This window comes from Candoia aspera, chromosome 3, assembly GCF_035149785.1.
Source record: "Candoia aspera isolate rCanAsp1 chromosome 3, rCanAsp1.hap2, whole genome shotgun sequence".
In the NCBI taxonomy this organism is placed as follows: domain Eukaryota; kingdom Metazoa; phylum Chordata; class Lepidosauria; order Squamata; family Boidae; genus Candoia; species Candoia aspera.
The window spans coordinates 137106661-137121938 of NC_086155.1; the positions used below are offsets into that span (position 1 = coordinate 137106661).

The window sequence follows — 15278 nt, forward strand, 5'->3', positions numbered from 1 at the left end:
GTAATAGCCTCATAAATGCCCAGGTTGATGTCACAAACTGGTTACAGAATAGTCTGTTGACTTGGATTTGTGGCAGAGGCTCTCCATGACCAGTTTCTCAGGAAACCTTAGTATTTTTGAACATGGGCTGGGGTCTTTTTATAGAACAGTATTTTAAATGTTTTCCAAATAAATACATGTCAGAGAGAATGTGTGAGACAGAAAACCGATCTCCATTTCAATCATGGACAATTGAGGTTTACATTTTAGATAAAAGGATATAAATTTGAGTACTCTGCCCCACTTCAGCAAAGGATCGTTACCTTGTCGTGGTGCTGGAGCTGGAGCACCTCAATGATGCCATGAGCTAAACCGTGAAGGACCACCCAAGACAGGAAGGTCATGACAGAGAGGTCAGACTAAATGCAATCCCTGGGGAAGGTAATCGCAACCCACCCCAGTATTCTTGCCGTGAAAACTAAATGGATCAGTACAACCAGAGATATGTCGGTATACCATCGGAAGATGAGACCCCCAGGTCGGAAGATGGTCAAAATGCTACTGGGGAGGAACAGAGGATGAGTTCAACTAGCCCCAGACGTGATGACGCAGCTAGCTCAAAGCCGAAAGGATGGCTAGCGGCCGACGGTGCTGGTGGTGAACGGCGAATCCGATGTTCTAAGGATCAACACACCATTGGAACCTGGAATGTAAGATCTATGAGCCAGGGCAAATTGGATGTGGTTATTGGTGAGATGTCAAGATTAAAGATAGACATTCTGGGCGTCAGTGAACTGAAATGGACTGGAATGGGCCACTTCACATCAAATGACCACCAGATCTACTACTGTGGACAAGAGGACCACAGAAGAAACGGAGTAGCCTTCATAATTAATCGTAAAGTGGCTAAAGCAGTGCTCGGATACAATCCAAAAAATGATAGAATGATCTCAATTCGAATTCAGGGCAAGCCATCTAACATCACAGTGATTCAAATATACGCCCCAACCACAGATGCTGAAGAAGCTGAAGTAGAGGAGTTCTATGAGATCTGCAGCACCTACTGGACAACACGCCTAAAAGAGATGTTATTTTCATCACGGGAGACTGGAATGCTAAGGTGGGCAGTCAAATGACACCTGGAATTACAGGTAAGCATGGCCTGGGTGAACAAAACAAAGCAGGACATAGGCTGATAGAATTTTGCCAAGACAACTCAATGTGCATAACAAACACTCTCTTCCAGCAACCTAAGAGATGGCTTTATACATGGACTTCCCCAGATGGACAACACCGAAACCAGATTGGCTACATCCTTTGCAGCCAAAGGTGGCGGACATCTATACAGTCGGTAAAAACAAGACCTGGAGCTGACTGTAGTTCAGATCACGAACTTCTTCTTGCACAATTTAGGATCAGACTAAAGAGATTAGGGAAGACCCACAGATCAGCTAGATATGAGCTCACTAATATTCCTAAGGAATATGCAGTGGAGGTGAAGAATAGATTTAAGGGACTGGACTTAGTAGATAGGGTCCCAGAAGAACTATGGACAGAGGTCTGCAACATTGTTCAAGAGGCGGCAACAAAATACATCCCAAAGAAAGAGAAAACCAAGAAGGCAAAATGGCTGTCTGCTGAGACACTAGAAGTAGCCCAAGAAAGAAGGAAAGCAAAAGGCAACAGTGATAGGGGGAGATATGCCCAATTAAATGCAAAATTCCAGAGGTTAGCCAGAAGAGGTAAGGAATTATTTTTAAACAAGCAATGCGCGGAAGTGGAAGAAGACAATAGAATAGGAAGGACAAGAGACCTCTTCCAGAAAATTAGAAACATCGGAGGTAAATTCCAGGCAAAAATGGGCATGATCAAAAACAAAGATGGCAAGGACCTAACAGAAGAAGAAGAGATCAAGAAAAGGTGGCAAGAATATACAGAAGACCTGTATAGGAAGGATAACAATATCGGGGATAGCTTTGACGGTGTGGTCAGTGAGCTAGAGCCAGACATCCTGAAGAGTGAGGTTGAATGGGCCTTAAGAAGCATTGCTAATAACAAGGCAGCAGGAGACAACGGCATCCCAGCTGAACTGTTCAAAATCTTGCAAGATGATGCTGTCAAGGTAATGCATGCTATATGCCAGAAAAATTGGAAAACACAAGAATGGCCATCAGAGTGGAAAAAATCAACTTATATCCCCATACCAAAAAAGGGAAACACTAAAGGATGTTCAAACTATCGAACAGTGGCACTCATTTCACATGCCAGTAAGGTAATGCTCAAGATCCTGCAAGGTAGACTTCAGCAACTCATGGAGCGGGAATTGCCAGATGTACAAGCTGGGTTTAGAAAAGGCAGAGGAACTAGGGACCAAATTGCCAATATCCGCTGGATAATGGAAAAAGCCAGGGAGTTTCAGAAAAACATCTATTTCTGTTTTATTGACTATTCTAAAGCCTTTGACTGTGTGGACCATAACAAATTGTGGCAAGTTCTTAGTGGTATGGGGATACCGAGTCATCTTGTCTGCCTCCTGAAGAATCTGTATAACGACCAAGTAGCGACAGTAAGAACAGACCACGGAACAACGGACTGGTTTAAGATTGGGAAAGGAGTACGGCAGGGCTGTATACTCTCACCCTACCTATTCAACTTGTACGCAGAACACATCATGCGACGTGCTGGGCTTGAGGAATCCAAGGCTGGAGTTAAAATCGCTGGAAGAAACATTAACAATCTCAGATATGCAGATGATACCACTTTGATGGCTGTAAGCGAAGAGGAACTGAGGAGCCTTATGATGAAGGTGAAAGAAGAAAGTGTAAAAGCTGGCTTGCAGCTAAACCTCAAAAAAACCAAGATTATGGCAACCAGCTTGATTGATAACTGGCAAATAGAGGGAGAAAATGTAGAAGCAGTGAAAGACTTTGTATTTCTAGGTGCAGAGATTACTGCAGATGCTGACTGCAGTCAGGAAATCAGAAGACGCTTAATCCTTGGGAGAAGAGCAATGACCAATCTCGATAAAATAGTTAAGAGCAGAGACATCACACTGACAACAAAGGTCCGCATAGTTAAAGCAATGGTGTTCCCCGTAGTAACATATGGCTGCGAGAGCTGGACCATAAGGAAGGCTGAGAGAAGGAAGATCGATGCTTTTGAACTGTGGTGTTGGAGGAAAATTCTGAGAGTGCCTTGGACTGCAAGAAGATCAAACCAGTCCATACTCCAGGAAATAAAGCCAGACTGCTCACTTGAGGGAATGATATTAAAGGCAAAACTGAAATACTTTGGCCACATAATGAGAAGACAGGACACCCTGGAGAAGATGCTGATGCCAGGGAGAGTGGAAGGCAAAAGGAAGAGGGGCCGACCAAAGGCAAGATGGATGGATGATATTCTAGAGGTGACGGACTTGTCCCTGGGGGAGCTGGGGGTGTTGACGACCGACAGGAAGCTCTGGCGTGGGCTGGTCCATGAAGTCATGAAGAGTCAGAAGCGACTAAATGAATAAACAACAACTCTGCCCCAATCTTTTTTGACATTCTCCATAGGTTTCATGATTCTTGTATTTTAGATACCTTGTTTAGTGGATGATGGTTCACTTGTACATTTTCTGACCCACAATGTATATAATTAACTGACCATAACCTGAGTTTTATGTACAAGTGGATCATTTCAGAACTATCATAACTGCAGCAACAATATGCTATACAGGTAAAGACATAGAGGAGAGAGTGCCACCGACTGAATTAAAAACATTGCTTTCTGAAGGACTCCTATTAATTTATCTGCTTCCTCTTTAATTAAAAACCAAACCACTCTCCATCATTTCACAAGTCTGAAAGTTCACCCACATGGGGGAATATAGTCAGCATGTATTCGATCCTGTCTTTAGACTAAATGCACAGAAGTAGAAATAGCAGTATAATAGTGTGTGACAGGTAATGTGACTGCACGAATTGACACAGGATCTGTTAAAATAAGGACATACATACACACAGGTACAGGGCTTCATGAGCTCTTCCAACCATATAACATACCTAATATAATGTTGATCCTTAGTAACTTATTTTGTGATTGGTATTTTTTCTCATTCTCCCACCCTGTTCAAGACTCAATTTTTACACTCCAAATATTTAAACTCTTGTAAAATTCTGGCAGTGACACATCAGTCATCTGCCACAATAGGATTTCCCAGGGCTCCTCTGTGACACAGTTCTGACTGTCATCCTATTATCCACAAAGACTGTATTAAACGGATCTGGCTGCCAGCCTATAAACCCAGCTCTGGCACGATAAAGATAGAAGCAGAAGAGGAAATAACCGCAGGCAATTCCAGCTCCAATTCTGCATCGGGGACACGGTCTCCAATTCCCATGCACAGTAGTCTGGTGGTGGGAGGGGAGAGAAGACCTAATTCACCCTTGCTTTTACAACCAGCAAAACTAGTGCAATATTTAATGCACAGCAACCAAGGGGTAATGCATAATTTAGAAATACCTTCAGAGAAAAAGGAAACAGGTCTTGAAATGGAAGCCTATGGCTGCAAGTCTGGAAGGAGATCTTGTAAAGGCTACATGGAGCTTAAATGGGTGAGCCCTCTGACCCACGTTAAATGGAAAAGGGCAGGAGACTTAGAATGTATCTGAGCTGCAAGATACACATTGGCCTCTTTAATCTCTCACTGGTCCCCTTTAGGTTACAGCACAGAAAAGTGGCAAATACACTGTCTTCCTCCTCCCTAACAGGTGTCCAATATTTTGTTTCTCAATTACACTCAACATGGGAAAAAAAATGAGGAGAGGGTTTCATATGTACAGGTGAGGATGTACATCCAGGGACTGTGATTACTTACAAGTGTTCTGCTGAATCAACATCCAAGTGACTCTCTTTGCCATTTGGTATACTGTGATCGATAACTATTGTTTCGGTATTAGCTAAACAAAATCCATTAGAACGCATAATTTCTAAGGAAAAAGAAAAGGGAAAGTGAATCTCCACAAACATGGACTAATTCCTGAAAGGTAGGGGCATAAAAGTATGCTTAAAAATAAGTCTATTATTATATTTCAGGGTGTATGTTCCAGGGAATTTACAGGTCATCTTTTGGATCAATATTAAAATGATCAGGAAATCCCAATTATCCTGCATCGCTTACTCAGAAGTCAGTTCCACTGACATAGTACTGCAGCTTTAACTTCCAAGTAAAACAACAATAATGTGGCCTTTCTTGACAATTTTTTAAAAACATAATCCCTGAAAACACAATCATAATATAGACATTCTTGAATGAAGGATGAGGGAAAGAGGAGGAAGAAACTACTGTATTTCCAAACCCTCCTTATATTGTCCTGAAAAATGGGTTCAAAATGTTGTCTTCCCCCCCACTCTGAACACCAATTTCACCTTTTATTAAAAATTAGGTCTTGTAGTCCATATGAATTATTATCTTTCCACTAATCAATTTTTTGTATACAGTAATAAGTCTGGGCAGATCCTTTTTCTGTGTTTATCCCATACTTTTAATACACTATTTATGAGTGAATAATTTCTTACGGGTTGTATGTTTCTATTTGCATCAACCAAAGGTATTTATGCAAACCTGGGAGTCCTGCTCCCTCAATACAGGTAATTCAACTATAAAGTGATATAATTCAGTCCATGTTCCAAGTTAAAGACCTGATCTGTTAGTACAGTTTGAAATTCGGTACTGCCAATGCCCCTCATTCATAGTTATTTGTCTTGCCACTTGTTTATTAGCATGTCTTCAATTCATAATGTAATCTTTTGAAATAAAAAAATGACTCTTGATAAAATATTCATTTTCACTGCTTCTGTTCTTAACAATTTTGGGACAATTTTAACTTTCTCCACTTTAAAATGTCTGACATTATGTTTTTCCAAGTCTGTGAATAATCATTCTTAAATTTGGTTTTTAACAGTGATACTGAAGTCTGTTGTTTTCTGCAGATACCATTTTTCTTCTTCAGGTATATTCCATAGAATCACCTGAGTCTAGTTCTTAATAATCTGATATCCTGATACCAAACCAATCTGTTGTATATGTCCCATTTTAAATTTTAAAGAATCCCTTGGATGAGTAATGACATCATCTGCACACAATTTTAACTTCTGATCCTGATTTGCCAGTTTAATTGCTAAAAAATTTTTTTGGGGGGTTGCATCTTCCTTGCAGGTGGTTCTAATGCCATAGAAATAAAGGAGGGGACAACCTTGTCCTGTCCTCATTGCTATAATACATTTTTGTGATGAAAAGTCCATTTCCATTATCTTAGTTTCTTGTTCTTTATAAATGTTCCATGTATCCATGTAAGAAAATCTGAACCACAATTTATCTTCTTCTTTAAGAGTTGTGAATATAAAAGCCATTCTAAAATATCAAAGGCTTTCTCCTCCTCCTCCTCAAGAAAAATCATAGCTACTTTCTTGTTTTTCTGATTTATATTATCAATAGCACTCAAAATACCTCTGATATGTTCCTCATGCATCTCTTCAGGACAAATCCAGATTGATCACAATGTATTACATCAGTTAAAAGACCATTTAATCTTTCTGCAGGTATTGCCATTAAAAGCTTATAAACTATGTTCAATAGAGAGGTAGATCTATATGACTCTGGACAATCTGAATCATCCCCCTCTTTCTAAATCAAAGACAAAAGCTTCTTGCCACGAGGAAGGAAGCACCTGGCATTGTTGCATCTCACTTATGACCCAAGTTAATGGTTTAATCAAAATTTCCCAGAAGGTCTTATAATATATCGCAGAAAAACCATCTTGTCCTGGAAATTTCTTCAATCTTAATTTCTGTGTTGCTTCTTTTATTTCATCTTCTGTAATAGATTTTTTGAAGGCTTCCTTTTGTTGATCTGTAAATCTCATAACCTGTGTTGTATTTAGGTAATCTCTCATCTTCTCCTGGTTTAATACCTGTTTTCTGTATAACAGAGAGTAATATTTAACAAATTGATTCAGTGTCTCCTCTGTAGTTGAGACATGCCTCTTTCCATCACAAATGGAGGTGATGGTTCATTTTTCTTGTTCTTTTTGCAGTTGATAGGCCAGTGATTTGCCTGATTTATTACCTTTTTCAAAATATGTCTTTTTAACAAAATTCATATTCTTATAAGTTTCATTTGCTTTCATTAGATCCAGCTGAGATGAACTTTATGTCTTGATTCCAATTGCTTCAGTTAATTCATCAATGTGTCCCTTTGGTTTTTTTATAACTTTCTTTATATTTGATGCCAAAGAGACAAATTGTCCTCTCATAAATGTGCTACTAGTATTTCGTACTGTAGATAAAGGAACATCAGGAGTTAAGTTGGTTTAGAAGAAGGCCTTTAATTCAAGTTTGGTTTCCCTTGACATTAAGTCCAGTCGTGTCTGACTCTAGGGGGCGGTGCTCATCTCCGTTTCAAAGCCGAAGAGCCGGCGTTTGTCCGTAGACAGTTCCGTGATCATGTGGCTGGCATGACTACACGGAATGCTGTTACCTGCCCACCGAAGCGGTACCTATTAATCTACTCACATTTGCATGTTTTCGAACTGCTAGGTTGGCAGGAGCTGGGACTAGCAACGGGAGCTCACCCCGTCACGCAGATTCGAACCGCCGACCTTCTGATCGGCAAGCTCAGCACCACTGCGTCCCTATAATTCAAGTTTACCTTCAGTTTAATATCTTCTTGCAGTAATAATAGACTATTAAGTCTCTTACATTACTGTATTATGATCTCCATTGGTAAGAGCTGCGACTTACACATCTATAGATGTGGTTAATAATGAACTGGATATCTACCATATGTCTATTCTTGGATATGTTTTAATGATAGGAAAATAATACATACATTCTTTCTCTAAAGCAGGCCTGCACAACTTGTAGAGGGGGAAGAGCTGCATTGATACCTTAAAAATAATTGTGAGCCACAAAGGAACAGCTGGTGTGCCAATCAGCTGCTTGGTGGCTAGCAGCACTGGAGCAGCACTGGTGCTGGCAGTGTTGGTGAGGCCTGGAGGCATTGGAGATACTCGGCAGCATGTCTTTTGGGGGTGGAGGTGGCTGCAAAAAATTAGGCAGGGGTGGTGGATCTCTCCTGGCAGCAGTGAGGTTTGGCGGTGGTGGATTTGTTAAGTTTTCAGAAAACAACAGCAGGGATGCACAAGGCTGCTTCAAAGGCCACATGCAGCCTGCAGGCTCCATGTTGTGCAGGTCTTCTCTAAAGGTATTGTGCCTCCATACTGTCTGAAACATTTTGGAGAGTTTGCCAAAGTTCCTTTTATATGAGCTGGATTATCAAGGTTGAGGGAAAAAACTATTCATATCTCCAAGAATCGAAAGACCACCTTCTGCAATTTCAGGATGTGATTGAATTTTTTAAATTATCAATTAAATAGCTTGTAAAATAACACTTTTTGTTTTGTTATCATTTGAGGCATAAACAGAACAAACATGTTATTTTCCCATGTTCAGTTTGAAATTTTAATAGTATAAATCTCCATCTTGAATTTTTTTCCAAGTTGCAAAATAAATTTCTAAATGTATGATAAATATTATTCTGTCAGATATAATACATAATACATATATTCCTTAATAATTTCCAAGTCCTAAATAAATTTCCATATTTGTATGTATGTATAGGTGCAATATATTTATATATATTCGTATTCTATTCATATTACTTTTTTTCTTAGTTTTTGGCACTGGACAGGGAATTGAGTCCGAGTGGCCCACCAAACTCTTCCAATTCTCTAACCTGTTCCGTGATTCTCTAGGATCTTTGTGACTTTTTATCTTTAATGGTTTCTGTCTTGGGCAGCAACAATCAGAGCATGAACAGTGCTCAGCCTTCGGTTGGTGTGTGGGAGGCTGAGGCTCTCCTGAGCTGAACAGACTTTTGCCAAGTAATGACTGCCTTCAGGAACTGTTTTCCAAATGGCAAAAGAATACAGAGGAGTGAGAAAAGACTCATGTATCTTACATGTCAAGGTTTTGTGCAAAAACAATGGAGTTTTCCTCTAATCAGGGAAAACCTTTCATAATCAGTAATGTTTGTCTGTGAATCCCTAAAGATTTTGCTCACTATCTCTTGATCAGTGTTTCTCAACCTTGGCATGATTAAGATGGGTGGACTTCAACTCCCAGAATTCTATAAAATATCCCATACTCCACTAGTTTGGGCTTTTTATTGAGATGAATCACAATCTTAATATTACCTAATGCAGTTTGAAGCAAACCAGTAAACCTCACCTGAAATTTTAACTGGACTCTGAAAGCTTGGTTGGATTTTATGGACATTGTCATTTTTTAACACTTGATCTAAAGGAGACCTTTCGAAAAAGGTGAGGACAACTTCAGATCTGGAATACTGAAATAAAATTAACAGAGAGAATTATAATCACAGGAGGAAAGAAAATAACATTTGAGGCATATTTTACAGAGCAAACTAGAAGCCCTTTGTTCAAATCTTGGCACCTGCAGGTAGGACCAGGAAGATTTCTGCCTGAAACCCTACAGTATACAGATCAACTATCTCAGACTTGATGTCCTTCACACTAGTTGGGAACTCTGCAAGCTGTAGTCCCAACAACTCTATAGATTGCAGAAAGTTGAAGTGGGTAATGAGCTTGACAGAAAGTGGGCAATCCAGAGATCTGCATGCTATATGTAACAGCTAAATTGTGCTGCTAAAATTCAGCAATAAACTATTGATAAGTGGTTTGTTTGTTTTTTGTTGTTTTTGGCATAAAACAAACAAACCAAATAGGCATTTCATTTAGGTTTAACATACTAGAAAATCTATACCCCACAAACCTCAGGGTAAAAACAGCCAAGACTATTAGAATTCCCAACCAATTCGGTTTGGTGACATCCTTTCCTAGCTATCCCACTATTATTCCCTTAAAAAATGCAATACTTGGCCTCGCCCAAAGGAAAGGCTGCCTGCCTCTCAGCTATACTACCTAATGATCTGGTCTTTGTAGCAGAAGAACTTTTTCCTACAGCAAATGCTTTACAGATGGCCCTTGTTTAACGACCATGTGTTGTGCGGTGACTGTTCAAACTTATGACAGTGCTGAACAAGTAGTAGTTACAACGAGTCTCCATACATATAGCTGTTGCAGCATCCCCGTGGTCACATGTTCACAATTCAGCCACTTGGCAATTGCCGCACATTTACAATGGTGGCTGTGTCCCGCGGTCATGTGATTGTGATTTGTAACCTTCCCTGCCGGCTTCCCACAAGCAAAGTTAATGAGGAAGCCAGCAGGAAGTCGGAAGTCACAGTCATGTGAGGTCCTTGCTTAACAACCCACGCAGTCCTTGCTTAATGTTGGCAACTGGGACTGCTGGAACTGCTGTTGCTAGGCAGCACAGTCATATGGTTTTTCGACTTATGACCATGTTGCTTAACGATGGAATTTCTGGTCCCAGTTAGCATCGTTAAGTGAGGACTATCTGAATTGGATTATGCCTTGTCTTGTGTAGCCGCCTCAATTGTTTAAAATAACATTAGAAACATAAACTCTGAACAACACATGCAGTATTTCTCTAATTGGTTCATAATGTTTCTTGGATTTCTTCTTTCTAGTAGTTCCTGTGTACTAAAAAGATCTCACAGTCCAGGAAGTTATTCCTTCTGGTCTACAGCTGCATGGACTCCGGGAGATTCATTCCCAGGGGTATTGTCTAGCCCATTTGTGGAAGGAAGGAAGGAGGGAAGGAAGGAGGGAAGGAAGGAGGGAAGGAAGGGTCAGTTGTAAAAAAAGTTAGATTGATAACAGCCAAGGCAAGGGAAATGAGTTGGGAAAGACAGGCCTCAGGGCACACTGATCCCCAAGAAGAAGAGTAATATTTCCATTTCCCCAAATCAACCGCAACACCTCGGCAAGTGCTCAATTCAAGTGATACAACAAGGAAGTGGTTTTCCTTCCCCCCAAGGATATGGCTTTAGCTGGCATTCAGTTGGGAAGCTGGAAGCGTAGGTCTCCTGCTGTTCCCCTGCCCTGCCTCTTTGCTCTGAGGAACAGGGGTATTTTGGTTAGAACTGGTCCTCTGTGGACCTTCTGGGATGGGAGAGGATGAGAACTGCAGGGGTAGCTGGGAGGTGGGAGAAGGGACAAAACAGTCCTGCAGGGATTAAGCAGAAATGAAAAAAAGTGGGGTGGGTGGGTGGGTGGGGCAGGGAGGCTCCCAGAAGGACTGGATACCAAGATATCCAGCTGGGGAAGAACTGGGCAAACCTCAGCCCTCTAGAATGGATGATGATCCTGCCTATGTTTTCCTAAGAGTAAATCTCATGGAACCACTTGTTTCCTAATTTAGACAACACATCTGCACCCATCACAGATATTAGCCATTTTAGCACTAATTAACTACTCTTTTCCACATTCAGGATGAAAAATCCTTGAATGTAACCGTAAACAGAAATGTTTCTGCCATAAGCTTCTCTAAATTTCTCAAAGGAAAAATATTATTAATGGGATGTTCAAGGCTGTGATCCTATCAGAGCTTTCTTGGAGAAACCTCATTAAACTCAAGGACACCCAATGCCCAACTCAATTATATTTAATATATTGCTCATAGCTTCACTTTCTGATATTCTTTATATGAGCAGGGTAGGTTTTTTTGGAAGTGGGATGTCACAATGTACAGGAAGGAAAGTTTATCTCTCCTCTCTCAGCCAGGCCCCCACACCACAGAAACTGTCTCAGTAGCACAGCTAGGAATATTATTTTTAAAGTTCTAACTGGGATCAATGGGATTTTCTCTGTAACTATCCTTGTTTGGAGGGCAATTCTGATCCCTTCCCAAATTACCTCTAGATAAACATGTAACTATTCAAAGAATAATTGAATAGTGGATTTGGGATGTCCAGCTTGGCCCTTACTTCAGAATAGATGTTTTGTATAACACACACAGGGTCTTCTATGTGTAGCTTCAACTGAAAGGGCTGGAGTGAAGCGACACTGCCTCATGGAAAGTAAGGTGCCTTACCTCAACGCCTGCAACTAAAGCATTTGCTTTACCTCAACCACTTCACTTTGAAGGTAATGGCTTCTCTGAAAGTGTAAAAGAAGGCAGAAAGAGAGCAAGGGAGCTGCTGTGAGGCAGATGCTCTCCTGTGTTATCCAGAAATGGGGCATCAATTTGCTTTGCAGGGCTGTATCAAGAGCCTTTCATCTCCCATGTGGTGGGCGAGTAGGGCTGAATCCTCTAGCCACACACCTTGACACTAAAAGGCCAGGAAGTGGTGCTCTAGAAACCATTTCACTTTTTTGCTTTTTGGCCTTTTCATCCCTGGAAAGGCAGAACCGAGGGAGGATGCCAAGTGAGGGTCCTTCAGGAAGACAGGAGGGAAGGCAGACGGGAAGACCAAGATGTGAAAACAATTCTGGGAGAAGAGGTTTGAGATCTCCATCCTTCTATCACATGGTCTCAGCAGGAGTCTCCTATAACCTGTAAGGGTTAACGCTACAGTTTTAGTGTTTCGAAGCAATCTAGGCTAAAATGCAGCCACTCATGGCTCTCTTCCAGCCATGACTGTATAGTTCTTAAGACTACATTAGCGGACATTTTTTAACTACTTCACCAGTTTTCCATGTCTGCCAGGCAATAAAAAGGGAACAGTTGGAAAATCAACATGGACCAAACTTTCACTGAAGTTTAGCATCTCTTCTACTTACCTTCCAAGGCATATTTATAATATTCTTGAGGAGCTTCTCTACCTCATTCAGCCTGGCTTCTATGTCATGAGACTCTTTAATTGTAATTAACCCTGGGGGGGAAAAGAAGATTTGTAAGGCAGAAAGCTAGCATTTGATGTTTAATTATATACATTTCAATCTGTATTTTATGTTCTCAAGATACGAGAACATAATTTCAGTGGTAAGAATGAATGAGACAAAACAACCCCCATTTACACATATAAAAGACATATGACCAACAAATCTTATCCATATTCTTTAACCCTTTGTCAAATTATCCACCACTGCTCTTAACAATTAAATGATAGCTTAAACAGAAAAAAAACCCTTAGTTTTTTAATGCCCTCTTATCACATACCTTGTACAGTTGACTCTCAGTTAATGGCACCCATGGGGATTGGTATATGCCAGACAAATGTAGTGTCTGGTTGCTTGAGAGTTACTATTAAACCCTAATACCCACTAGATGGCAGCAGAGAGATACAGATTTTTTTTTGCTGGTTGCTTGAGAGTGCTGGTTTTTTTCCAGTTCAATTTTTGGGCTGGTTGCTTGACAGTGCCAGTTGCTTGAGTTCCGGTTAACTGAGAGTCTACTATAATATGAATATAAGTCATATTGTTGGTCAGAATATTAATTTGTTTTAAAAAGCAGCAAGAAGGGGATTTTAAACTAGCTGAAGCCTGAGCTTTATAGACTATAATTGTCAGGCCCACCCAAGAACAACAAAGAATCAGTCCATTCAAACTTCAGTTCTTTATTTGCTCGTACCGTATAGACAGAATCTTGCCAGACTAAAGCTACTCTACCTAATCTAAGGGTAAATAACCTGGGAGAGCTGTAGGGCGGGGCTATTTTGAACCTCTTCGTTTTCCCGCCATTGCTTCCCGGACTGTGCCTCCTCTTATTGCTACCACCTCCTTGGAATGTGCTCCCTCCTTCCTGAGAACCAGCGGCACTGCCGAAATCCACCACAATAATATCACAAAAACCACACAGTTGATCCTGAAAGTTAACCTTTTCCAGATGTTCATCAGGATCTGTCTGGGTTATACTTTCATCCTAAATGAAGAGAGCCAGTTTGGTCTGGTGGTTTAAGGCAACGGGCTAGAAACCAGAAGACTGAGAGTTCTAGTCCTGCCTTAGGCATGGAAGCCGGCTGGGTGACCTTGGGCCAGTCACTCTCTCTCAGCCCAGCTCACCTCACAGGGTTGCTGTTGTGGGGAAAATAGGAGGAGGAAGGAATATTAGGTATTTTCGCCACCTTGAGTTATTTATAAAAAATAATTAAGGTGGGATAATAAACAAACAAACAAATAAAAAGGCTCCCTCTGTAAAGCCTCAATCTAGCGGAAGGAAAGAATAATTTAACACTTTCCACCAACATGCATCCATAGAATATGCCTGCTTTGAAGCACACCTGTATTTCGTGCTTTTATTAATGAATGATTGTGTGGAAGGCACATTACCTCCTCCCTGTTAATGAGGAACCAGATGAGTCAGAGGCCTTGTCCCCTACTGCAACTGGCCACAAAACTGACATACCCTGAAAAGCTTAATCTTAACAACCAATTTTTTTTATTCATTTCCCAGTCTCCTTGTGTTTGGCATCTCAGCAGAAGGCAGTACTGGGCTGACCTTGTATTATCTCAGGAGCTAAGTGGGTTGGGCATGGTTAGTACTTGCACAGAAGACTACCAAGAAATACCAGAGCTGTAGGCTAGAATGGGAAGTTGAGAAGAAGGCAATGGCAAGCCCACTTCCATATTCTCACCAAGAAAACAACACAAATGTGTCCATGGAATCATCAGGAGTCAAGAATGTCTTTAAGAAAACTTTGCCCCTGCATTTGTCAGTTTCAAACATTTCCACTCCTTCCCCAGAAGTAAGAGCAGTGGTTGTACACTGCAGGTAATGGCAGGTAATGCCTGAAGGAGGATGGCAGCAAAGCCAAAAGAACAATCACCTTGTTTTTACAAGTGGCACACTCACAAATCAGGACATTGTTATTTGTGATTTGGAACAGATGCAATAGAAGCAGACAGGAATTGGAAACGGGGTAGCAAACTTTACAGCAGCATTAATTGGGTTGATTCAATGATCAGTAGACAATGCTATGGTGGGGAAAGGTCCATATTCTCACTGCAACAGTATCAGAGTGAAATGCTTTGTGTTTACCTCTGGAATCCTCAGCATACTAAATATGGATGCCAACGTACCCGCAGAGACATCCCGTGACATCCACTAGTTCCTTGTCATAGAAACATAGAATCATAGGATTGGAAGGGACCTTGGAGGTCTTCTAATCTCCTGCCCAGGGTAGGAACCCTCCTACCATGCAATTGCTTAAAAACCTCTAGTCCAACCTAGTTACCAAGTATGTACAGCAAACCTGGGCTACTTCTATTCCAAGAAATCTGTACGTTCAGGTTTATCATAAGCCTTACTGAAGTCTAAGTGCAGTAATCCACTGAATTCCCTTGGTCTACTAATCTCATCACTGTCAACAAAACCAGTAAGATTTGTTTGGCACAATCTGTTTTTAACCCATGCTGGCTTCTAATAATCATATT

General features: G+C 40.9%; 1 protein-coding gene across 1 annotated transcript in view; it reads right to left on the reverse strand.

Moving 5' to 3' along the window:
- PXDC1 (PX domain containing 1) overlaps positions 1 to 15278 on the reverse strand; it is a 46635-nt gene that overhangs the window by 6857 nt on the left and 24500 nt on the right. The window contains exons 2-4 of the mRNA XM_063298833.1: positions 12687 to 12778; positions 9250 to 9367; positions 4838 to 4949 (exon numbers count right to left, since the gene is read on the reverse strand). Of these exons, the coding sequence (XP_063154903.1) occupies positions 4838 to 4949; positions 9250 to 9367; positions 12687 to 12778 (322 nt within the window). The remainder of the gene's footprint in view (positions 1 to 4837; positions 4950 to 9249; positions 9368 to 12686; positions 12779 to 15278) is intronic.